Source organism: Haliaeetus leucocephalus, unplaced genomic scaffold (genome assembly GCF_000737465.1).
Source record: "Haliaeetus leucocephalus isolate CR32 unplaced genomic scaffold, Haliaeetus_leucocephalus-4.0 Scaffold906, whole genome shotgun sequence".
Classification (NCBI taxonomy): domain Eukaryota; kingdom Metazoa; phylum Chordata; class Aves; order Accipitriformes; family Accipitridae; genus Haliaeetus; species Haliaeetus leucocephalus.
Genome location: NW_010973342.1, coordinates 1,875,416 through 1,900,097, shown reverse-complemented (window position 1 = coordinate 1,900,097; position 24,682 = coordinate 1,875,416). Strand labels below are relative to the sequence as shown.

General features: G+C 38.6%; 1 protein-coding gene across 1 annotated transcript in view; it reads right to left on the bottom strand.

Moving 5' to 3' along the window:
* Positions 1–24,682, bottom strand: part of TBC1D14 (TBC1 domain family, member 14) — a 74,916-nt gene that overhangs the window by 12,162 nt on the left and 38,072 nt on the right. The window contains exons 4-12 of the mRNA XM_010583494.1: positions 20,414–20,532; positions 17,642–17,724; positions 14,874–14,991; positions 13,181–13,287; positions 12,177–12,257; positions 10,676–10,770; positions 9,605–9,676; positions 8,121–8,249; positions 4,983–5,092 (exon numbers count right to left, since the gene is read on the bottom strand). Of these exons, the coding sequence (XP_010581796.1) occupies positions 4,983–5,092; positions 8,121–8,249; positions 9,605–9,676; positions 10,676–10,770; positions 12,177–12,257; positions 13,181–13,287; positions 14,874–14,991; positions 17,642–17,724; positions 20,414–20,532 (914 nt within the window). The remainder of the gene's footprint in view (positions 1–4,982; positions 5,093–8,120; positions 8,250–9,604; positions 9,677–10,675; positions 10,771–12,176; positions 12,258–13,180; positions 13,288–14,873; positions 14,992–17,641; positions 17,725–20,413; positions 20,533–24,682) is intronic.

The window sequence follows — 24,682 nt, the reverse complement described above, 5'->3', positions numbered from 1 at the left end:
AGCTGGGCCCATCTATATGCACAGCACTTCTTTTTCTTGGAACATATCCCTTAAAAAATGATTTAAGCTTACCAATTTTACTGCTGTTCCCTGCAGCACTGGTTACAGGAAGCAGCATAAAGGAGACTAGTTGATTCCACTGTAATTGCAGCAGGAGCCAGAGGGTTTCCCAGCAACTGGTCTGTGCAGCATTGGCTACTGGAGCCCTCCCAGAGCTGGCACCAACTGAGATTTACTGCACACATGTCTGCACAGTAACCATGCCAGCCACCGGAATAGCAGCAGGCATCCCTTTGGAGCTCAGAACAAAGGCGCATTTAAATAAAAGTAATGTTGTTAAAGCAAGGCTGTTTCATAGAGATTTTTACCTACAACCAAAAGGTCTGTCTATTCAGAGCGACACCGTACCATATTCTTCTCTGACTTTAAACACACTGAAACCACGGTCTTATCTTTCTGGAAACAGTTCTGTTTTAATAGAGCAGTATCTGTACTACAGCAAATTCAATGTTAGTCATGAGCCACAGGCAACCTTATAAACAACATTTTCCAAAGTCCTTAGCTTTAACAGTTACTCAGTTGTGAGAACACAGACCCACCATATTTTTCCTTACATCTTTACTTCCTGGAAGTAATGGAAGGACAGTGCATAAAAAGTCCAATTCGCTAAGTTTCCAGTGGCCATTAAAAAAAAAAAATAAAATTAAAACTGCTTCCTACAGGATCAAAGTATTTTAAAGTAGAAAGTATATATATGTATGCACACACACGTATGTATAAATATACTTACATACACAGACACACATATATATTTTAATATTATACCTAAATCTTACACAGTTAAATACCAACTCTACTGTCTAACAAAATTAAAGACACAGTGGGAGAAGCTGTCTAGCTCAAGTCAAGTGTGAAAAAAATTTAATACAGGATGGGGCAGGACTACCTCAACTAGTCTACATTCCTGTGCAAAATCATAGTGTTGTGACTCTCCAGGGATGGGGAGGAACACAGTAAATTGTTCTTGCGATTAAAATAAACAGCTTTAATACGGATGCAGGTAGTCAGCAAGAAATGCTAAGGGTTGTCAGTCCATTTGTACAAAGACCTTGAGAAGCACCATCCACAAGCACTCCTGACACAAGTTTCTTTCAAGTGCTCTTAATACTCATAGAAAAAGGAATGAAAGGGAGGCCTGATATGCCCCACACACCTAGACTTCAACACTTCAGTTCTTTGCTCGTCAGTAATTTTTTTCTTTTTTTATTTAATGTATAAATGTGCTCAGAAAGAACAACTGATCACATAAGTGTTTACTCAAGAAAATACAATAAAGTCTAGTCTATCAAGGCAAAATTGCTGAGGGGAATGCAAACCTTCAACTTTTCATCAAAACAATCTTTTTCTAAATCTCCAATTTCTGGTGCTGTTCCTCAGGATTTCTTCTATACAATGTAAAGCTCAAAGTTACACAACAGAGTGATATTCACATGCCTGCACCATGAAGACACTCATTGTTAGTGTCTCCTACATAAAAAAATCACCTTATTTACAACAGCATCATATTAAACTAGTAATCCATTAAAAAGATGATAACCTGGTGATTTTAATGTTGTTTATCCAGTTATCGTCCAGCATGTTTACAGTCTTCATATTCTGATATCCCTTTTTTCAGTTGCTTCCTCCACACACAGGCTTTTCACAACATTGTCTGAGACAATAAAACTTCAACATCTTTCCTCTTAGCATTGAACGTACCAGCCTCTGCCCTCTTCCTTCCCTTCTATCCTATTCCAGTATTTTTTCTAGCATCTTCCTGCTCTGTGCATAGATCTAGTTCAGTTTAATATTCTCAGCCTTCAGTCATAAAAATCCTTCCGATGGTACTTCTCCCATCAAATGCTGGGAGAAATGAGCCTATCCATTACACATCCCCTCATTCCTCTACTCATGTTGCATTAAAATTTAATCCCAGTGTAAAAGCCAAGTCACACAAAGCCTGTGTTACACTATCCTCTGTGCAAGAGGCACATGAAAATCAAGGAACTCAAGCAAAGGCATCAGGAGGCCTGTATGGATGAGCAAGAACCTCCTGACAAAACTCAAATATAAAAAGGAAGCATACAAGAGGCTGAAGGAGGGAAGGATGACCCTGGAGAAATAGAGACACACTGTCTGAGTATGCAGGGAAGGGGCTAGGAAAGTCAAAGCCCATCTGGAGTTGAATCTGGCAATGGATGTTAAGGACAATGAGAAGGGCTTTCCACAGGTACATCAACAGAAAAAAAAAAGACTCAGGAAAACGTGAGCCCATTGCTGAATGGGGCAGGAAACCTGGTGACAAAGTACATGCAGAAGGCTGTGGTACTCACTGCCTTCTTCATCTCAGCCTTTACTGAGAAGACTTACCTTCAGGAATCCCAGGTCCTCCAGACCAGTGGAAAAGCCTAGTGCAAGGAGGATCACATTAGGGAACATTTAAACAAATCAGGCACATACAAATGCATGTGATCTGGAGAGATAAACACGTGAGTGCTGAGGCCACTCTCAATTATCTTTGAAAGGTCCTAGTGATCAGGGGAGGTTTCTGAGGACTAGGAGAAAACAAATGTCACTCTTATCTTCAAGAAGTAGGATCCAGGGAACTACAGGCTGGTCAGCATCACCTCCCATCCCTGGGAAAATAATGGAAGAAAAATTCCTAGAGATCATTTCAAAACATATGATGGACAAAAAGGGATTGAGAGAAGTCAGTATGGATTTCTGAAAGCAAAATCATGCCTGATCAACCTGATAGCCTTCTACAATGAGAAGGCTGGTTTGGTGGATGAGCGGAGAGCAATGGATGTTGTTTACATTGATGTTAGCAAGGTTTCCAATGCTGTATCCTGTAAAACCCTTGTTGATGAACTGATGAAGTATGGACCAGATAAATGGACAGTGGACTCCAAACTGGCTGGAACTGCCAAGCACAGAAGGTTGTCATTAGTGGCATGAAGTACAGCTTCAAGCCAATCCACTGGTAGAGTACTCCAGGGTTTGACACTCATCCAATACTTTTAAATGTCTTCATTAAGGACCTAGATGATGGGTCAGACTGTACCCTCAGCAAGTTTGCAGGCGATACACCACTCCACAGGGACCTTAAGACACTGGAGAAATGAGTTCAACAAAGGGAAACACCACGTCCTGCACGTGGGGAGGAAATAAGCCCAGGCACCAATACATGTGGGAAGCCAACAGGCTGCACAGCAGGTTTGCAGAAAAGGACATGGAGGTCCTTGCGGACAACAAGTTGAATGTAAGTCAGCAACGTGCCTTTGCAACAAAGAATGCCCACAAACTCCTGGGCTGCCTTAGGAACAGCACTGCCAGCAGGCCAAGGCAGGTCATCCCTCCTCTCTACTCAGCACTGGTGAGGCAGCTCTGGGCTTCCCAGTCCAAGAGAGACATGGATATACTGGACCAAGTCCAGCTTGCCATGAATACAATTAAAGGCTTGGAGCATCTGATACACAGGGAGAGGCTGAGAAAGCTGGTACTGTTTAGCTGGAAGAAGAGATGGCTTGGACCTAAAAGTGTAAAAATGCTTGATAGGAGGGCGCAAAGAAGACAAAGCCAGACTCTTCTCGGCTGTATCCAGTGAAAGGACAAGAGCCAATGGGCACAAACTGAAATACAGGAAATTCCATTTAAATATAAGAAAATGAAAAACTTGTTCACTGTGAGGGTGGTTGAACACTGGAACATAGTTGCCTAGAGAGACTGTGGAGTCTCCTTCCTTGGAGATACTCAAAACCCAACAGGACAAGGTTCTGAACAACCTGCTTTACTTGACCCTGCTTTGAGCAGTGGGCTTAGACCAGATGATCTCCAGGGGTCCCTTCCAATGGCCCAGCAACTCTATGATCCTGTGAAAACTCATGTATTCAGGTTGGATTGGACTGAATTACTTTAAATGGATTTCTGTCTAATGGATCAGCAACATGTTCAGTGCTAACAACTAGGTCTTAAAGATTACCAGGGTATCAAGAGCTTGGTTCAGGTAGAATTGCATTAACAGTACAAATGTTTTCCAAAATAACAACTTATAAATCTCAGAAAAAAATGCTGTTACTACTGGGAATTTAATTTTTACTGAAGGTATTTAGTCAGATACCTGAGAACAGGAGAAGTTGTCAACAATTTAAGGGCAAACCAATTTTTCACAAGAAAGATTTCATATTATCCCCAAACTGACAACAAAGTCTTGCTTGCTGAGAAGAGACATTCTAGCTGCCCCAAACCAAAGTCTGATAGGCACAAATGCAAATACTCAATTTGGAGTGCCTTATACCATACTGAAATTTGGCAGGAGTGCAAGTAAGATCTTTGCCTTTTTTCTTCTCTAAGGAAAAAGGTTCTAACTACACTAGAACTAAAAGGGATCCTCTAAAAAGAATCTAGGACCACTTAACATATGAGTGAGATACTGCCCAGGAGCCATAGTTCATCCTGCCAAAAGCCTAGCTGTTTGCTTTTCTGCAGCTTCTCGGGTTTTGTTGTATGGACAGAAACAGTTTTAACTACTCTTTTCCTGTTCTGTGCAAGAGGACAAACTATAACTTTCAAATGCAAGACTAGCAATACCGTCTTGATATACACCCCTGGTACACACCTGCACATAAAGTAGAAAAACTAACAGATTTTCTCAGAAGATCAATCCAAATACACACTAAATATGGATAAACACTGCTATACAGCTGGATTTCAAAATAAGCTTCAAACTCAACAGAAGTATAATAATAAAGGTTAGGCAAACGTTAAACATCACGGAAGTATGTGGGAAAGATTTAGATTGACAAAATCAAGTACTGAACAAAAGAGAAAGCCTTTATCTTAAAAGAATACTAAATCAGGTAAGAGCACTCCAGCTTCTGTCATGAATACTGACACGGAGCTGTATGCTAGTATGCACATTAATTATACTTTCAATGCCTTACCAATCAATAAGATAGATGTCTGGAGTTAAATTATTTTTTTTGAAGTGAGCAAATAGCTTTGGCAGATTCTCTTCAAAGAATACCTCAAATGCGGCAAAGTAAGTCAACATCTGGGAAAATACAATGGGGAGAAAAAAGCAGTTAGCTGTATTAATGGGTTTAAATGTATTATCTGTTGTTGGATTAATGCTCTTCAAAAACAGGATCATATGAGTTACATGATACAATAAAGAGCTAAACATTTATATTAAGGACAGCATCTGCAAGCACATAGAGTTTAAGATCCACCCTATATACTGTTCTCATACTAAACAATAAAATTATTGGTTTGGGTCTTGGCCAGCTGCCTTTGGAAAGAAAAATACCAGCAGGAGATAAGTTATTTGCTGATTTCTCAAAAGAATTATGATAACAGAATGGTGCTTTAAGCTTGTGGCAGTAATTTAATAGTACACTGAATAAAATCCAAGGCCCAATGGATTATAAAATGAAATAAGAAACTAAAATAATTTAATAGTCCATAGCAAGCGTGAAGCATCCAGTTGGCTCCAATCATAAATCATACGCTAATATCAAAGCTTCTTTTATACCATATGTTTTAAAATAGGGTAATAGCCTTTCTATTGCAAAGAGGGAGAGACAAAGTTCACACAGAGAAGCCAAAGATCAAGACAAAACACCTGTGGAAGGGAAACAGATTGTAACTCCCATCTGATACCCTTGACTGTACTGCTTTTAACACAAAGACTTTCATGTTATTTTAAAATTTGAATATTTAGGTCAAATTTCATAACAGGGGGCACAGAAAAAGAAAATCTTCCAATCCAAGTAAGAGTTAAAACCAAAAGGCTTTTTAGCTCCCCTTCTCCCTGTCCTCTTAATATTATAGGGAGAAAAGTTAAGCAGAGTCCTTGAATGACTCAGTAATTTTAATTACAATATCCCAATAAAAACAATAAAGAGTGGCTGTGATTTCCTCTAAGTATGAGTTGTATCAGCATGCTTCTCCCCAAAACACCATGACAGTAAAGGGAAAAGAGGAGCTTTTTGTATGAAATCCTTTTAAAGGATGACAGATTTGTTTCCCAGGTTTTTTAATGTCCTTACAGAAATTTTTCCCATTTCATCTGAATAAAGTGACAAGATGGTGGACTACCTTCATTAGCAGCAGCAAATAAAAAATTGACCCTAGTAGTCAGTAAGAGTATAAGGCTTAAAAGCCAATCAGAGATGGTTATATGCTACAGAAATAGCCATACAAAGTTATGTAAAATCTCTGAACTATCAGTTACTGAGAAACAGCTTCGTGGCAAACATGACATCAGAAATCTAGAAAGCCACTTTAGAGAACTGTACAACTGAAACAGCTTCCCAACACAGGTTTTTAAATGCATGAAATCCAAGCAACACATGAGATCTGTGAGTATAAAGAATGAAGCAGGTAATGCAACAGACAGTCCTACTTCCACAATGATTTGTTTACATGCTAGCACCACAGTAAGAGTTCTACTAAAGTGTTTCAAAAGTACATTAGAGAAGGGATCTTACAAATAACTGCTACAATCACATCTACTGATAGTAATGCAGGCAGCTCTATTAAAAATGCAATAGCAGTTCAGGTATTTATCTTGATCAAATCAACATTCAACAAGACATTTACTTTGTAGTAATTAAAAAAATAGTCTAGTTTAATGAAACTGTAACCAACAAAAAAAATCAAGATTAAATTACTATCACTTTCGCAACTAATTTATGCCATTTTTTTTAATTTATTATATGTTAAGACAAATCAGCATTTGGTTATTAATATTGGCTATTACTGACACAAAAAGATGACAGTAGACTGCAGATCAGTGTATTAACCACAGGAAGCCTAAACTCTCACTTTATGCCTCACTACTTTGTTTGAAATATTAGGTACAAAGTTTTCCTTGTGCTGTGAATCATGGCTTTGTAATTTCACAATAAGTTAATATTCTTTCATGTATCACCATCTCTACTCTTCTGCAAGCATTCCTTTATCATCTAGCATCCATTTAGCAGGGCTAACAGAACTAAATGGCACTATCCAAGGGCATACCAAACACCACTATTTCAGCTAAAAAAAAATAATCTTATTATAGCAAATTTAATTCCAAAATCATCTTCACAAGAACCATATTTACACACTGAATGCATGAGCATGTCCTCTTTTTTGAAGTACAGTAATAGAGATGACTGATACTGCTTCTAGCAATGCTGTCTGCGCTGTGGTACACCTCCCTATGGGCATTTACAACTGATGAGATTCAGGGACTGCAATAGGAAATTACCTACTGCTTTTCCAGCAGGAAATACTGATAGGATCCCTAGTGTCCTACTGTTTAAGCAGCAAAAGTGATTGTTGTTGATGTCATCCATTCCCTTTCTTTATTTCTCCCATTTGAACTCTTGAGAAGCAGATTCTACTTTCATAGTGTGAGAAGGTAAGTAAGTGAGAGGGAAATACAGAATGCCATCTATTTTACAAAAAAGAAAAAAAACCTTTTAAAGTAAATTAAAAACACATTTCAGGAGATGTGTCTTATTTTACTATGGTACACAAGTAGTCCAGTGTACATACTAACATGGAATTTTAGAGACTCTAGAGAGAATTGGGCAACCAGCTCCCACTGAAAATTGGAGGGGTCTGCTCGTGTGATTCCCCCAGGCTCCTTTTCAAACCCAGCTGCTACAGTAAGAGATGGGAAACCTGGTTCTCCCTGTAACATTCTATATCAGTTTGGGATAAAAAGCACCTTCAAGACACTTCTTCCAACATTAAGGTGTTTTCAGCTTTCAACTGGAGCACTCAATTTGAAAAACACCTACGATAACATTCTCTTAACTATTCTCTGAGCATTATAAAATAGCAGCTGAACAATTTCATTCACCTGCCGGTTCAAAAAGGTTAGTGGGGTGGGTTTTGGCTTGGTTTGGTTTTTTGAGGGGGTGTGCGCATGCGCATATGTGTGTGTTGGGGTTTTCTTGTTTATCAAGCATGCTGCTTTAAAATAAATTCTGACTGGCTTTCCAAGCTACTGAGCCCATCAATATTTTTTTTAAACTTTCCACACACATATCTACAACACATAGATTACCGTTTTCTTGCATACTTACAAGGCCATGGTCCACACGGAAAAATGCCATCTGACAGGGTTTATTTAAAAGGTTAGAAAAAGCAATGAAGGCATCTGCAGTATCCAAGTTCAAGATCAATACTGCTGCTATGAATGACATGCCCTGTACCTAAAGAAAGAAGAAATGTCACCATTCAGCAATAACTGTATTCTTCCAAGAATACTGCCTCATTTTGTCTTCGTAATCACTAGTGTTTAATGCACTTGCTGAGCTGCTGAATTTTGTGAAACGTTCAGAAAGGCAGGATTTTTTAACCCACGTGACCCTTTGGTATTGAATGTTCAGAGCATAGAAGCTAATAATCCCCATGTTGCCTCCTTTCAAAGACTAAGTAAAACTCCTAAGACAGGCTAGGATGACAGCACTTTCAAATATGCAGAAGATTTTTTTGAAGAATAAGCTATTTATAAGTAATTCCTCTTCTCCTAGGGATGGGTCACAGATACCCTTATTTGTGGAAAACTGGACTACAGCCTTAGAGACAAAGCCTGCTCTTTCCTTTTTCAGTCAATTACCGGCAGCTACAGACAACTGCAAACTGCAACGACTCATTTGACAAGCAGTAGCATTTTAAGATTAAGCTTATTTCATTTACCATAAGCTCATGATGATGTTGCATCTTTCTACAAAGTATGCTATAGAATCAATGCTGAATCTAGGCAAAGCTCGCTCACTCAGAGGGTGTAGCACTGCCATTGCATAGTCACACGGACCAAGGTGTGACAGTCCTTCTTGCAAACCTGAGGAACAAGCTCCTTCCCAACACAACAACAGGTTCCATGCCAAATAAAGCACACTACCTGATCTGCCCTTCTTCTAGTTTCCCAGCAGTCACACTCAGCAGTTTTTGCCAAGCATCGCATACTACTCAGAGAATAGGAACATTATCTTTCTGCATTTGCCTTCTCTAAAACAACTGCTCCCAAATAAAGAATAAGCTCCTATATATATCTCTGCTCTGGGAAAAAAGACTAAATTAAGTATCTGACATCCAGTCAGTCCTCTCATAATCACTACTTCAAATACTTTAAGAGAGCTCATGTAGCCTCAATGGGCATTGCTTTAAAAACTGTTCCAGAAGCTCACAGTGCTAAGGCACAGAAATGCCTATCAAGAGGAGTAAGAGACTCAACAGGAGAGTCTCAGTAAGACTGCCGTTAAGAACAGTATATGTACTTCAAAGGACCAATTTAACTACATCTTCTATTTTGACTTCCATTTTCAAGCACTACAAATATGTACTTTTGAGGATTCCAATTACTTAACCTGTTAAAAAGCTTAAATGTAGCAACAGAACCATTATATACACTTCTCAAGCATGTACTGGAATAGACGAAAGCCCACAGAAACCCCACAAGTATCCACAAAATCATTTAATACTGGTCTACAAAGGACTGATTAACACAATCCTCCCTCCCTCTACTTCTCCCTCCCCACCCCTGAAAAAAAATTTCTTCACTTACATAGCCCACATCAGGTCTGTAACAAGTATAGGCTCCTAAAATACTGTGCAACGTGTCATGGTAAGGACCACCCTATAATTAAACAAAAACAAGACAATACATCTGAGTATATAACAAACGTTAAAAACCCTTCAGTACTACAGACAGTATCTATTACTTCTGATGAAGGACACATTATTTCCCTATGCAGCTCTGAACAGCCCCAAGACTTTCAATGTAATTTTGCCTTTAAAAGCATGAAACAGCCTTCCATACCCTATTTATTACAAACGCATACAGTTCATCCAATACATCAATTACAAATTAAATCCTCATACAAGAGGAATGTAAGCCTAAGACATTCCTTATAGCTTAGCAGCACTTTGACAGTAGTGCCAAGAAAGCAGGAAATAGTTAAAACAACAACAATATGCCATAACACACAGAGAATATCAAGAATGACACATATAGCTAAAAAGAATTTCATACTGTTGGCTATTAACAGCTGCCATATCTTACACTAAGTACTGTAATTGGCTGACAAGTTCCAAAGGGAAAAGTTTTTCACCCAAAAATGTTGATTTATCACAATCTAAATTTTTTACAGGGCTGCTGCAATTTGTGTATAGAAGGACAAAATAACCAGTTAAAATGAGTTGTTAAAGCACACCAAAAACATACAAGTTAAATTGGTTGCGCATGGAACCAAAAAAAGGCCACCAAATCTTGCTTGCTTGCTTGAGTTGTGCTCTCTCTCACTTACTGTGTATTTGCAACCCAGCAGTGTTGATTCACTGACTTGGAAACACTCACCTGCATCACTTCATCAGACAGAAACCAGCATGAACTAGGCTAGATGAATGATGATTATCAGCCAACAGATTGGGGTTTTGCCTCTTCCAAATGTGTATTACCTTGAGGTTACTCTTTTCTAGATTATTTCTAGTTTTCCAAAATCTTTAGGAACTTTTTCCTCTCAAGATGTCTACTCCTTCAGACTTGAACTCAATGGGCTGTTTCAACCAAGGAACAGGCAAGATTATGTAAACTTAATTTCTCTGAGAAGTCAAGACAAAAGTTAACATTGCTTACTTGCTGGAATATACAGAGATTAGGAAACGTTCTTGAGATATCCAGTTTTATTAACTCCAAGCTTGCTTCTCTGTCAGCTGCAGAAAATCCAGCATCTACAAAAGCCAGAGTTACTGCTTTTATTACATAGATCAGTGTACACTTTTTTTTTCTCTCCCAGTTACTTTTGCACAGTTCATTTATTTTGACGCAAACACTAGGGAATAAGGGCATAGACAGGACAATTCCCTGAATTCAGCACACAGGCTAAGAAGCAAGTATGTCATGACTCAAAGCAACCCTACAGTGCACACTGACCCTCAATATGTTTTGAAGTGATGGGGGGAAAGACGCAGGGCAAGGCAGGCCAGGCACTTTACTGGTATCTGCTGACAAATCATTAGACAGACACAAGCCTGTTAACCTGTGATCCCTCGGCCTCAACAAGGCTTCCCAGTGGCTCCTGAAGCAGCTGCCTCTGTGGAAAGGTTGTGGTGGGAGAGAGAAGTCCTAAAGCAGCAGCATTTGATGGATGCCACCTATCTCTACTACTGCCAGGCCTCCTTCCAGAATCATGTTTATTTACTCTTTGTATGTGTTGTTAAAGATCACAGACGCTGCAATACATTCTCCATAACTGAAACAGATCTCACACAAAACAAATTTCTAAAGTAATAGTTTTCTTTCTGATATCAAAAAGTTTTATTTTTATTTTGTCTGTTCTGGTAAGTAGAGTTGAGAATTACCTATGGCTACTTATTGAACAATCAAAAAACAAGAGTTGTCACTAGCCACTGCTTACACCAGTCACATGAGCATCTATGCTCCAGAAAACAAAGTGCAAGAGCAAGCTGGAAACATACTAGATGTCATCTTATTTAAGATGCAGACGATCTTAAGAGAACAAAGTAGGGGATTTCCAATCAAAAATATTTTTCTGTTGATAAATGCCAGTATGTTTGTTCTCCTTTTTCTGGTCAGCACAATTACTTACCAAAGGCAATTTCAAGCACCTGCACATAGTTTTATACTCTCTCAAAAACAGCCAACTCCTCCAATCAATTAGTAAATCTCTAACCACTTTGCCTGCAAAAATAAATTGGTGCTCTCTGAAACATACCCAAGAGATGGGCTCAAAGCTGCAATAAGGTACTAAAATGCAATCTTCTGCTGTAATTTGAGTTTCAATTCCAAAACTACAGATGCAGCAAAGTATTTTAATGTTGCAATTCAAATTATAATCCCCAAACTTTCCTAGTTTTCCTACAAATTGGCATCAAATAAGAACTGTACCTATAGATAGTTTATAAAGAAAAATGAACAAATGCGTTTTATAAGAGAACAGAGATTCATTGAGAAGAAAGAATACAGCTATTTCTTGCTTCCACAAAAAGTTTTCTTTTTACCAGACACATCTTTATAGATGAATTTTTTGTTTAAAGTTTGTGATTTCATTTTAAGGAACAATTTTACAAAATCTCTTATTCTATAACACAGCATAAATCATTCATGAAAAGCATACCTTCACACTCTACTTCAGCCCCTCCCGTGCTAAGTGATCGCCATTTCTCTTTGGCACGAGCCAAGCAAATATCATATAGTTCTGGAAAATGAAAAACGGGGAAAACAAAGTCCACTATTTGTATATGCTCATGTCCACTGTAAGGTACTAAATACCTACCATACAAGCAATGCTGCCCCAGTCATTACAAGTAACAGTATCTCTAACATAGTAGTTGAACTTCTAAGTAGGTTATGGTTCTGAAAGACTTGTTCCACTGACCTGTAACTTGAGATTAAGTGAAAAGAAAAGGCAATCTAGGAACAAGTTGCATTTTATGTTCAACCATTTACTTTTCTTACAGACCACTGATGTTCAAAATTATAGTCTGATTGGATAATTGGGATAAGTCTAGAAAATTCCATTTAAGAACTACACCCAAGGTAACTAAGCCAAGCACAGAAAAGCAGCACAATACAGCAGGAGTACAGGCAGCCTACCACATCTCCATGTTGGAATTAATTACATATGTTAGTCTTTCAGAGCTGTGTTTTTCTGTACTCCAGAGTAGCACATTATTTCTATTTTCACACACACATATAAACAAAAGTACAAATTTTCCCAAGGGTCTTTTAGTCTCTCACAAAAGTAACATCTTTCTCCAAATCAAAGGAAGCACACTACATGCGTACTCATAGGCATTACGAAATTAACAACAATCCTAAGTTTCAAAAAGAAAAAAAAAATCTTGAGTCATTAATTCTAATCATTTCCATCTAACATCAAAGCAAGACACAGCAACAGCAGTAATCAGAAACAACTCACAGCAGCAATCCCAGAGCAGCTATAAGATTAAAAGAGACTCTATTTTTGAACAAAACATGTCAAAGCACCACAAAAAAGAGTATAACTAGATAACATCTCCTCACACCCACACATCAGGTTCTGATACACCCTAATAAACACAAGGCTATCCCCTTACTATTTCTCTTTGTAAGACAATGTAGACAAAACAACAGTCTCACCATGGGTGATGTTTAACTCGTTGCCAATTGCCAAGCTCCAGACTTTGCCTCTCACACTTGGTGGAATGCCCTGCCACCATAGCTCTCGAACTTTACGGGAACAACACCTGTTTAAAGTAAAACAGATTATTCTAAGAAATATTTCATTGCCAGCTGAATTGCAAATGCATCCTCCTACCACTGCTGAAGGTGTCCAAACCAAAATGAACATGAACAGGCCAGGAAGTCAAACACGGTTTGCACATGCCCATTCTTTAGTACTATTTTGCTTTGAACTGTAAAGGAAAGCTTACCTCCTTCCAAGTTAATGGCTTATTTTGACAGAAGCACTGCAATCACAATATCTGTAATCTGCAACCACAGTTGACCAGCAAGATTCGTAGGGGACCGAAATAAACAAACAAAAAGGAAATCCCTATCTATGCCACTGCCTATGCTAAATGCTGGATATCTCCATGTAAGATATACAGAAACAAGTCATGGAAGTCTACCCTCTCCCCTCTGTCATCATCCTGCTGTGCAAATGAGACATGCAGTTTCCCACCCAGCTTTGCAGCTTTAACCATCCAGAAAAATGCATGAAGATGTAACAAGTAATAACTTTTAGGTGGGAGCATGAAAGACATTTTAACAGAACACAGGCTTTGAAATGGCTAGAGCTAATGTTCATCAATCTGAGAGCCCAGAAGGAGGAACAGAATAGCACCTAAGCACCAATGAAAGTTTGTGGTAGTGACAAAACCCGCAACAATCCATTTATCTAAAAGCAGATTCTGAACTTAAATGTAAAATAGCTAATACATTGGGGAACTTCTGGATTTATAAACCAGTACAGGAGAAGGTGTCCTTATTTTTACAGCAGCCATAACAGACGCATCTTCAAATACTAAAGACAGACATATAAATCTACAATTTGCTTATACTTATTACTTCAGTTCTCCAGAAATGCATTTTCCAACAAATTCTGTCCATGTTTTTAACATATATTCTCAGGACAACTGAGTTCCACGATTAAGCAAATTGCAATTGTGAGTGCTGCGGAGGGTGGTTTATGTTGTTGTTGTGCTATATTCGCGGGTCGGGGCGGGGGGGGGGCTGTTGGTTTTTTTAAGATGACTAGCAAAGTCCATGAAAAACCTGACAGCGAAGGTAGCTTACCAATTGCCTGTGCTGTGTCTTTGTAGGAAATCTTTTAGCACTTAATTTATTTTTTTTTAAATAACTTTTTCCCTACTTCTCTTTTCCATCACTTGATTATCCCAGCAGGTATGCCACTCTGTAATTAAAGAGTTTTCATAATACCATACACGTACTTCAATCTACATCTGATATTATAACATCAACAGCTCAAGTAGCCAAGGAAAGCTCATTTCTGATAAATGCATGGTGGTCAAGCATTATGCTTTCTGCTTTTACATTCTCTACCACAGACCACTTCTCAGTGTTTCACAGTTTCTGACTATCCTGAACCTCCATTGAAGACAAATAATAAGAATTAGAACTGCATCACTTCCAGCCACCCTGTAGAAATAATGAAATGTATGTTGCTTATTTTCTTCGTAGCTGTCCAAAAGTGACTTTCAAACAAAAGCTTCCAAGACCATTTAAAATTATACTTGCTAACTTTGTAATTTATTTTCAGAATACAGACTCAGCAATTTTAATTAAAACTCAGTATAACATACTGTCTTACATAGTTTCCCAGTTGGGCAAGATTTCATTGTTCCAAGTTAAAACAGCATTGCCAATGCTGTCTTCCAGTTTACAGCGTTCTTCCAGTTGTTTCTTTCTCTTCTGGGCTTCCTTAAGCTCTGCAGAAAAGCAATTTCCTTTTTAAGTTAATAAAACCAGAAACCAAATATTCAGAGTTAGCTAGTCATGGCTATTCAGCCATGTAAAAGCACACTATATTCACCTAAATGTACAGTGGACTGTTCAAGACACACAGCAAGCTAAGCACTAGTGCCAATGTGAATAAAGAACAAAGTGGAACTATCCATAAGGCTCATTTTCGATGGATGGAACAAAGGGATTTGAATAATATAGGGCTCCTTTGACCCTTCAAATCTAACCACATTAGTAACTTTGAATTAGCATCTCTGACAGCCAACAGTCCTACCTAGTAGGCCAGGTCAGAGTATTTCCTAATAAAGCCTCACCCCCTTTTTTATGGCAGACTCAAAAATACAGGCTAGAATAGCACAATTTTTAAATTTTGTTTTCACTCTTATGTGTTGTCTTTGTAAATTATGATTTAGATATATTGTCAGGAAATCACAAGAGCCACATTTTTGATGCTTCTTAGCATACGGTTAATCTAAATGTCATACAACACAAATATATATCTGCTGAAAACCTTCAGTTCATTAAAAAGAAAACATTTTTCATGTTTAGTTTAAACACATTTTACATTTTTGCATTATCACTCAGTATTTTTGCTTGCATCATTAACTACTATTTCTTCCGCCAGCAAATTTGTTAGATATGCAATTTAACAAATGCAGGCAGATACTCTTTATAGCAGCACAGTGGAAATACAAGATGTGTGCGTGCACGCACACACTGTTTACAATATGGGAAGGTACTGACCTGGCAAGGAAAACTAACCGAAGAACAGAAGTACCATGAAGAACAACTTTGGAATGAACACACACAACCTGAAGGGTCTGCTTTAAAGCCCAACAGAAGCTGTGCCTGAGCACAGCTATACCGACTGTCTTAGAATATTTTCAGTTTTGATACGAATTCTTTGTAAGCCTGCCTAAATGCAGGGTTTGAATTTTTCTCTAAACAAGAAGAGGGTGTTTACACTCTGATTTCCTGACCTCTACACAATACATCACTCTTCAAAGCTGTTCATCTGGAGTGGCTTTAGGGAAAATGGGTTTGTCAGGGTATTTATCTGGACAGAATGACATACTCTAGTCCAGTGAAGACAGCACAAGGACCTGGCCCGTAGCCCAACCTGAGCATCAACCCATTTCTCCCAAACCATCTACCCTGTGTGCAAAGAAAGAACAGAGTAACTCCTTTGGACTACTACACATTAAGTAGATATACTAACATGGAAGTCACATGAAGTTAGAACTTCACTGGTAGGTATATGATGTTCCAAACCACAAGAGGCTATTTTTATTAACATGTCAACTGCAGAAAGCAAGCAAGTCCTCTGTTCATATCACATTTGCACTGTTTCATACGGCTCAGGGGTCTGCCAGCTGGAAAAAAAATATTTCCAGTAGCTCTCACTGGACACAAAACTTCTATGAGTCCAGATGGTCAAAAAACATCCGCAGAAGGAAACCACTACTGTCAGCTCTACCTGATATGCATGGTACAGCGTTACTGAGACACTTCTGTGAACCATGTCAGACAAGAAATTATGAGCAAAACCTTGGGAAAGCTGTAAATTTTAAGTGGGAGACAGATTATCAAATATACATAACTACACACATTTTCCTATGTGGAAAATTATGTATTTACATACTACAGCCTGAACAAGTTGTTCCCAACCTGAAACTATCAAATATCCTGTAGTTAGCTAAATAAACCTAGTCTTCACTAATTTCACTGATAATCTACTTCAATATATTAGTAAATTTTTAAACCAACAGATGCCACTCAGTTATTTAAGGGTTACAAATTAAAAAATTCTTTCCTGCTGGATTCTAGGATTGTTTTCTTTTTCAGCTTGGGGTGGGGCTTTTTAATGAAACTACCTTCACTCCTCTCTCTTCTCTGGATTGATTCTTCTTTGGGGGGGAGGTACAGATCCCTCACGTTACAGTGCAACAAGACTGACACGAGTGCATTTCAGGTTTAGAAATACCCCTTAACTTTACTTCTCTCCTCTGAAGACAAGTGTCCTGGTTTCAGCTGGGATAGAGTTAATTGTCTTCCTAGTAGCTGGTACAGTGCTATGTTTTGAGTTCAGTATAAGAAGAACGTTGATAACACTGATGTTTTCAGTTGTTGCTCAGTAGTGTTTAGACTAAAGTCAAGGATTTTTCAGCTTCTCATGCCCAGCCAGTGAGAAAGCTGGAGGGGCACTAGACGTTGTCACAGGGCAGAGCCGGGGCAGCTGACCCAAACTGGCCAACAGGGTATTCCATACCATGGGATGCCACATCTAGTGTATAAACTGGGGGGAGTGGGGGCAGGGGAATCCCCGCTCGGGAACTACCTGGGTGTCGATCAGTGGGTGGTGAGCAACTGCACTGCGCATCATTTGTACATTCCAATCCTTTCATTATTACTGTTGTCATTTTATTAGTGTTATCATTCTCATTATTAGTTTCTTCTTTTCTGTTCTACTAAACCATTCTTATCTCAACCCACGAGTTTTACTTCTTTTCCCGATTTTCTCCCCCACCCCACTGGGTGGGGGGGGAGTGAGTGAGCGGCTGCGTGGTGCTTAGTTGCTGCCTGGGGTTAAACCACGACAAGAAGAAATGCCATCACCTCTTTTTTTTGCTTGAACCACCATTTCTTCGTATTGTTGTCTGTGTTTCTGAGCTTCTTCTGCTGGTTTTGCAGGGAGGTTCCTCAAATTAAAAAAAAAATAAAAAAAATCAGTATTTAAAGTTGGCATGCCTGTCTAAAGAAAATTCTAGACACTTCTAAAAGAAAAGCATATACTGCTTCTTGTCAAAATATCTGATCAAAGAGTAGAGCAACAGATCCCTGGAAAGAATTTTTTTTTGCCAGAGTCAGCAGAAGAGAAGGAAAGAACACTGACCAGCTACGACTACTTTTATACACAAAATATGCTGAGTAATTTCCTTATGTTTGGTAATTTCAGCATTTTTATTATTAAACCAACTGAACCCACAGGCTGATCTTCATAAATAAAGGGAATATACTGGTATATACCAAGCTGGTAGTTTTGATTTAAACTGATCTCTACAAATAAGATGCAAGACCGTACTTTCTCTTACTGTGCACCTCGTTTAAGACTTACATCCACAACTTTCTCTACCCATGCAGTAATGACTCCCTACACCAGCTTACTTTTTCCCTCTGCTCTGTGAGGCCCCATTTCTATTTTAAAGGCTTAACTCCTCCCCCTCACTTCTACAGCAACAAGTGGCACTAGAGTCATCCTCTATATATTCTCCAGTTATCAACACCAACACAGCCATTTTGATTTGTGATTAAAGTCTGGACTGGTAACATCTCTGCCATACAAATACACATGCTTATATGTCAGACCACATTAACTTTAAACTAATTATATTTGTAATTAACATAACCACTAGGTATCTCATACAACTACAGGATCACCAAAACATCAGAACAGGAAATGACGATAAGTATTTTGTTCTTCTGTATTGTAGAACACTGTATTGTACTCCTAGGACAGTTTATATCTTTGGTTAATAAAAAAGATATGCAAAAATTCACTTTCACATTCCTGTAAGGTGTCACACATACGGCAGCTGCTAGCCATCAACACAGTCACCATTAATAGTGGTATGCTTTACTATTTACATCATCATATTACCTGTACAGTATGCATAGCCATGTCATACATGCCTATGAATATTTTTTAGAATCAGGATTTTTACAAGAACAAGAAAAGTGGATTTTCACATTAATGTCATTGTTAACCACAGAGGACAACCTACTCTTTTCCAATTTCATTTCTGTAAATTGACCAGCATCTTTATTAAATCCAAGTCTTTATAAGTGGTGTAAGCTGAGTAAAGTTTGGAAAAGAAAACCAGATAAAACAATGAAAGTTCTCCTAGCTTAAATTCCATCACTCAGATTATTTGTCCTGTCTCTTAATGACATCACCATACATGTGAGATGATGTTTAGTATCTATCAAAATTCAACTAACACTCTTTCCAGTTAAAGCTAGAGGGACTATGGAATACTTACTGATTTTTGCTACAAGTTTTATCTAAACCTTACAAGTGAGTGCAAAATCAAGAGCAGCCATTTCGGAAAAAATCTCACTGCACTTTTCTTCCAGAAGTCTTAAATCTTTTTGTCATAGGAAATAAAAAAGAAATTACTTAAAGCCTAATAGGTAAAAAAAAAAAAAATAGCATGCATCTAAGTAAACAATTAAAAAAGATTCTCTAGAAAGATTCATCAGACGACAGCACTGTTGTCCAGAGCAGTTTTCCCTACTAGACAAAAGAAATGATGATTCAGTTGTTTAGAAGCTTAAAAATACCTTTTCTGCTAGAAGTTCCTCAGTCTATCAACAGCAGGAAAGAAAGCAAAATCTGATTGTTATCCTGTAATGTATAACTAATTCAATCTATCTGAACACTGTACTTCTCAGTTTATCTCACATAAGGAATGATTTTCAATAGACAGGTTTTAAATACAACAAATAAGCTAGTACATATTGTTTCCAGCTGTACACAATAAAACCTGCTCTAACAAACAATCACTCTTACATTGTTCTAGATGTCCCAAGCAGTCGTTACATAGTCTACCAGTCAAGCCAAAAAGTGTCTTAAATAACCCTACGACTAGACTACTTTGATATGAGCATTCTTCACACAGATTTGTTGATGAAAACACAGACCTATGTTATGCCAGCTCTTTACATCAATGCACAGCTATATTAAAAATGCAGACACCATGCCTGTAAAGCTGGGTACCATTCATAAATTGACTAAACATGACTGAATTCGTGTAATTCAAGAGCAAACCATGGTAAAGCAGTTGTCAGTAAATTGTTACTGACTTAGCCTGCATATGCAAGAATGTCCTTGCAGTAACAGAAGCATGAAACAACTTATCAAGTACTTGACAACCTTTAAAATGCAATGCTGAACCCACTGCAGAACAATCATATTGTTTCATTATTTACGAAGGTGTGGTCTTTCTCTGTGTAAACACGACACCATATCCTTGCTTCTCAATTTCTTTAACATATACCAGCTTCACTTTTATGCTTATGTTCTGTCTGGGAAAATAAAAATCCCTTATTTGTGTTTAGGAGGTAGAATTACTCAAAACTAGAGCTCTGCTCTTCTAATTACCTCCTTTCACACAAAGCCATTGTTTTTATTATAAAACAGTTACTTTTGTTTGAATAATTTTTCTCATAATCATCCCACTTTCATATTCACTTGCCTGAAAAAAAACCCCACCTACTTTAAATTTTAAATCATCTGTTTACATTAGAATAATCAAATACACACAGTAAGAAAAGCTTTGCTAGCCTAATTTTAAAGAGACCCTCATTGTGGTACTTCCAAAAACTTACGCTGGTCTGTCCTCTAAAATAAGTGCTGTAGTGGAGAGTGGTTCAAAATCAAGATTCTTCCTCACATTCTGTTTAGGAGAGAGTGGTCTGTGAGCTCTTCCAGTTTTTTCTTCATATTCCTAGAGAAGAAAAAGACAGGGCAAGTTACGAGAGTGGAGAACACCAAGGTGATGCACATAAGAATTTAAAGAGGGTCTACAAAAGTCTTCAAGATAATGCTTTCGCATCTCTGCCCAACTGCAGTCCCTTTAAAGCTTTTCCACTGGAGGAAGCTCAGAACTGAAAACTGTTAAAATTTATGTTCAGGAGTGAATTTTGACGTTTTTTTCCATTCCATTTGTAGAAGCATCTTAACTTCCTCTGACTGACAGCCTGCTTTTACAAAGTACTGCTAAGAATCAGCTTACAAGCAGCAGATACTAGCTGAGGTACAAAATAAGCCCTATGTAAAATATTTTTTGTTTGATTTACATGGTTTTGAAACTGAAGCCAAAACCAGCCACAAGCTCCTTGTCTTAAAATCTCATGGTAAGATTTCTCCTACCCAAGCTATTTTCAGATGCAAGAGTTCAATGATGGCAAAAAAAAAAAAAAAAAAGGTTAAAGTCACGGTTAGTCAGAAACCCCACACTTGTTACGGTGCCCTGAAGTACAACAAGCCTAAATCGTAACAGAGCATAATGTATTAACTTGTGTTTGTAATATAGACACTGACACACCAGAGCAAGACTAGCAAAGAGGCACCAAGATGACTCGGGTCTGGAGCAAGTGACACGCAAAGAGAGGCTGAGAGAACTGGGCTTGTTCAGCCTTCACAGGAGAAGGCTTTGTTGGATCTTCAGTAGCTGTGAACAGTAGTAACAGGATGGTGAAGGCTGAATACAAGTCTCTGAGGCGCCTGTATAAAGAACACGAAGACAACAGGCACAAACTGCTACAAGGGGAATTCTGGTCTTAGGAAAAAAAACCAACCATCACTAGGAGGGTAGTGAAACACTGGGACAAGTTTCCCAAGATGTGGTAGAACCTCTGACGTTGAAGGCATTCAAAGCTCAGGTGGATGAGCCCTGGGAACCTGGTCTAAGCAGACTCTGCTCTGAGAGGGGAGTTAGCCCCTCAGAGGTCCTTCCACCCTTAATTACTGTTTCACTATGATCCACATTAGAGGACTTGGCATCACATGTACCGTGCTATTTTTGTATTTCCTACAAACATTGTTTTGGAAGACAACATACCAAAACCACGACCTACTGGGATAAAACAACCTTTACACAACTTCCATCTACTCCAAAGCTTGAAGTACCATAGCAAACATGAAGTATTCAAAGTGTCAGTGATATACAAACAACAAACACGATTAAACAGTCCTACAGAAAAACCAAATCCATATTACAGATATTTTGCATTCAACCTTATTATGAATTTTGCCACTTCCAAAAACCTGCTTTCACGTGTAGCTTGTTTATGCCGTTTCTATTAAAATAAAATAAAAAAAACCCTATACTGTGAAAACTAATCATTGCAAATGAGCACTAAATTCCAGCCATAGACTTTTTCCCGTTAGCACAAACAGCTCCTCAAATGGTACCAATTTCTTTCTCTCAACCTAACCTGTCAATTATGTCAAAACTTCCTTGGGCAATAGAGCCAGCCTTTCCAACACAATCAGAACAGCCTGGATCATTCAGAAACTAAAACAGGATCCCTACCACTTGCAGAAAGGCCTTCTCCTCCAACCCCACCTTAAAAAAAAGGATGGATGAAAAGCACACATGAGTGCAGAGCAACATGGATGTGGTTTTCTACTCTTGTCTCGTACAATTCAATTCTAGTTCAAGCTAGTTCTGTGGGACTCATAGATGCAGGTCTGTGAAGGTCTCGGGAGATAGAAAACCCCTCTTTTTCCTTGCTAACTGGGCACTGTCTCAACAATCAATCCTATGATGCCAGCATTGCTGACAGGAAACATTGTCATGAATTTGGAATGTCTGGCTCATTAATACCAGTTAATACAGCTATGCATGACATCAGTTTGAAAGCAAGGAAAAGAATCAAGAAAAACGTATTTCAACCACTGAATAGTACTTAGCTTTGTTTAGTAAAGGGATAGTGCTCATGCTGACAAAGCTATTCACTAAAAAGAAAAAAACCTCCAGTGAGAAAATAAGCAAAGAAATCTAGTAAAAAAGGTATTGTGATCGACAGCTAAGACATTATTCTTGCATTAATAATTCCTTGCAAGCGCTGATAGTGACCAGTATATGAGTGCATCATCATAATGAGCTTCAGCTGCACCATCAACTGCAGACTATATCCACTGTGCTGACAGGAAAGAAGCAAATGGCTATACTTTCTCCCAGTTTCTATTAGAAGACTGTTTTTTTATTATTAGCTATTTTTCACAAATTAACACCATCAAATATTAACCTCTATTACTGTTTCCACAGACAAGGTGAACCTTGACCCTAAATCTAACATTTTTACTCCTTTGAGACACTACTAGTGAAAGAAAAACCATTTTGCATCCACAAGCAACTGCTAATATGCAGACATCATCATATCGATCTCCCTAAAGCATCACAGAACTTGACATTAAAACACATGCACCCAATGCTTATTACAATAGAAGTTACTGCTTAATTTTGGTTTACGAAAATTATTTTCAGGGTCTTCTTTCACTGAAAGCCAACTGCAGAGCAAAATTGCTTTTGGAAGGCGAGAAAAACTGTATACACTGGGCTGCAATGGGGATTTTATTCTGTACAGTAGAATTAACTTGGAAATCTCATTCAGCTAAGCACAAAGTCTTCCACACCAGCACTAAGCATATCATTCTTCCAAGAATTTCTTGGTTAAGGAACGCTTTATTTTGGAATATGCGTGGCTAGTTACAGTATTGGCACACTAGTACAGTTATTCAAACCTCTTAAAAGAGCAAAAGCCCATCCTGCATTTCAGCAAGCATTCACTGACATGTTCTACTCAGCACTACCCTACAATAAAGAAGCCAGACCAGCACAAAAATGGGAGTGGCACATTTTATCAGATTACAAGTATGAGTCCTTTGTAGTAATTTCATCCTTTTCAGTGGTAGCCAAAAAAGAATAAAATTGTCTGTTGGTGACAGTCGTTATCTACAAGACTGTTTTTTAATCAGGGAAAATTAAAAAATAAACAAAAAAACCAACCCACGAGCCCCAACACAACAAAACCAAAACCCACCCAAAATTCACAGAAGACAAAAGCTTGTGAAAATGATCTTTTATTCCAGTAAGAAGAGAATGCAATTTCAAACAGAGTACAATGTATGATACAGCAATGAAGCAGATTGAAGCCTCCACAAACTCATATTAAGAGCATCTGCTGACTGAGCAAGTAGAAGTATTTGCACGTACAGGCATACTGCAATAGGCTGAACCACACAATAGCTCATTTTAAGCTTTTTATTTTTTAACCAGCCTCAAATCTCTCACAGGTACAAATAATTCAGCATCTGTTTAAATCCTGTACTGTAATTAGGGGTTACTAACCTGATGTAGCTGCAAGTTAATTTTAGGATCAATTTAGGATGAGCTGGTCATTTACAATTTAGAATACATCCTTATCGCTGAGATCACTTAGGCTTTCTTCCAGGTTTCATCTTAACCTATTCAACATTCAGCCACAATAGCTGAACTAGTGTTTGAAGATGTTCTAAGAGAGCGTGCTGTAGATTAAAGCACCGATTTAAAAAAAAAACAAACACCCCAAACAAAAAACCCCAAACCAACCAAACAAAAAATCCCACAGAAGCACACACCCCCGAAACCAAGTTTAATTCCGGGTGGAACCTGGCCGCTTCGCAGTTGAGACGCAAGAAGCTCGAGTTGTGGTGATCCGCTGCAATTCTTCGAGCAGCTAACCTGCAAAGGGATCCTAAACCATCTCTGCAGAGGCACACAAGTGACCCTCCAGAACACAGGGCAAGTGCCAAAAAGATCAACCGCGCTAAGCGGGAGAGGGCTGTGTGGCTTCTCACACGCACCGAGCCTCCCCGGGGACCAGCGAGCAGCACGGCATGGCCGAGCCTGCAGGAACACCAACTGCTCTATCAAGGTCATCTTGTTTTGGTGCTGTTTGTTCGAAGGTAACGACCCTCCGACGAAGTCGAATACGAAATATTCGTGCCAGGTGCCAGAGTGGCAGGCACCAGACCGCTCGGCTCTCGCTCCGCCGCTAGCCGCCTTGCGCGGGACCGGACGAGACGGGAGGCGAAGGGGATGGGATGGG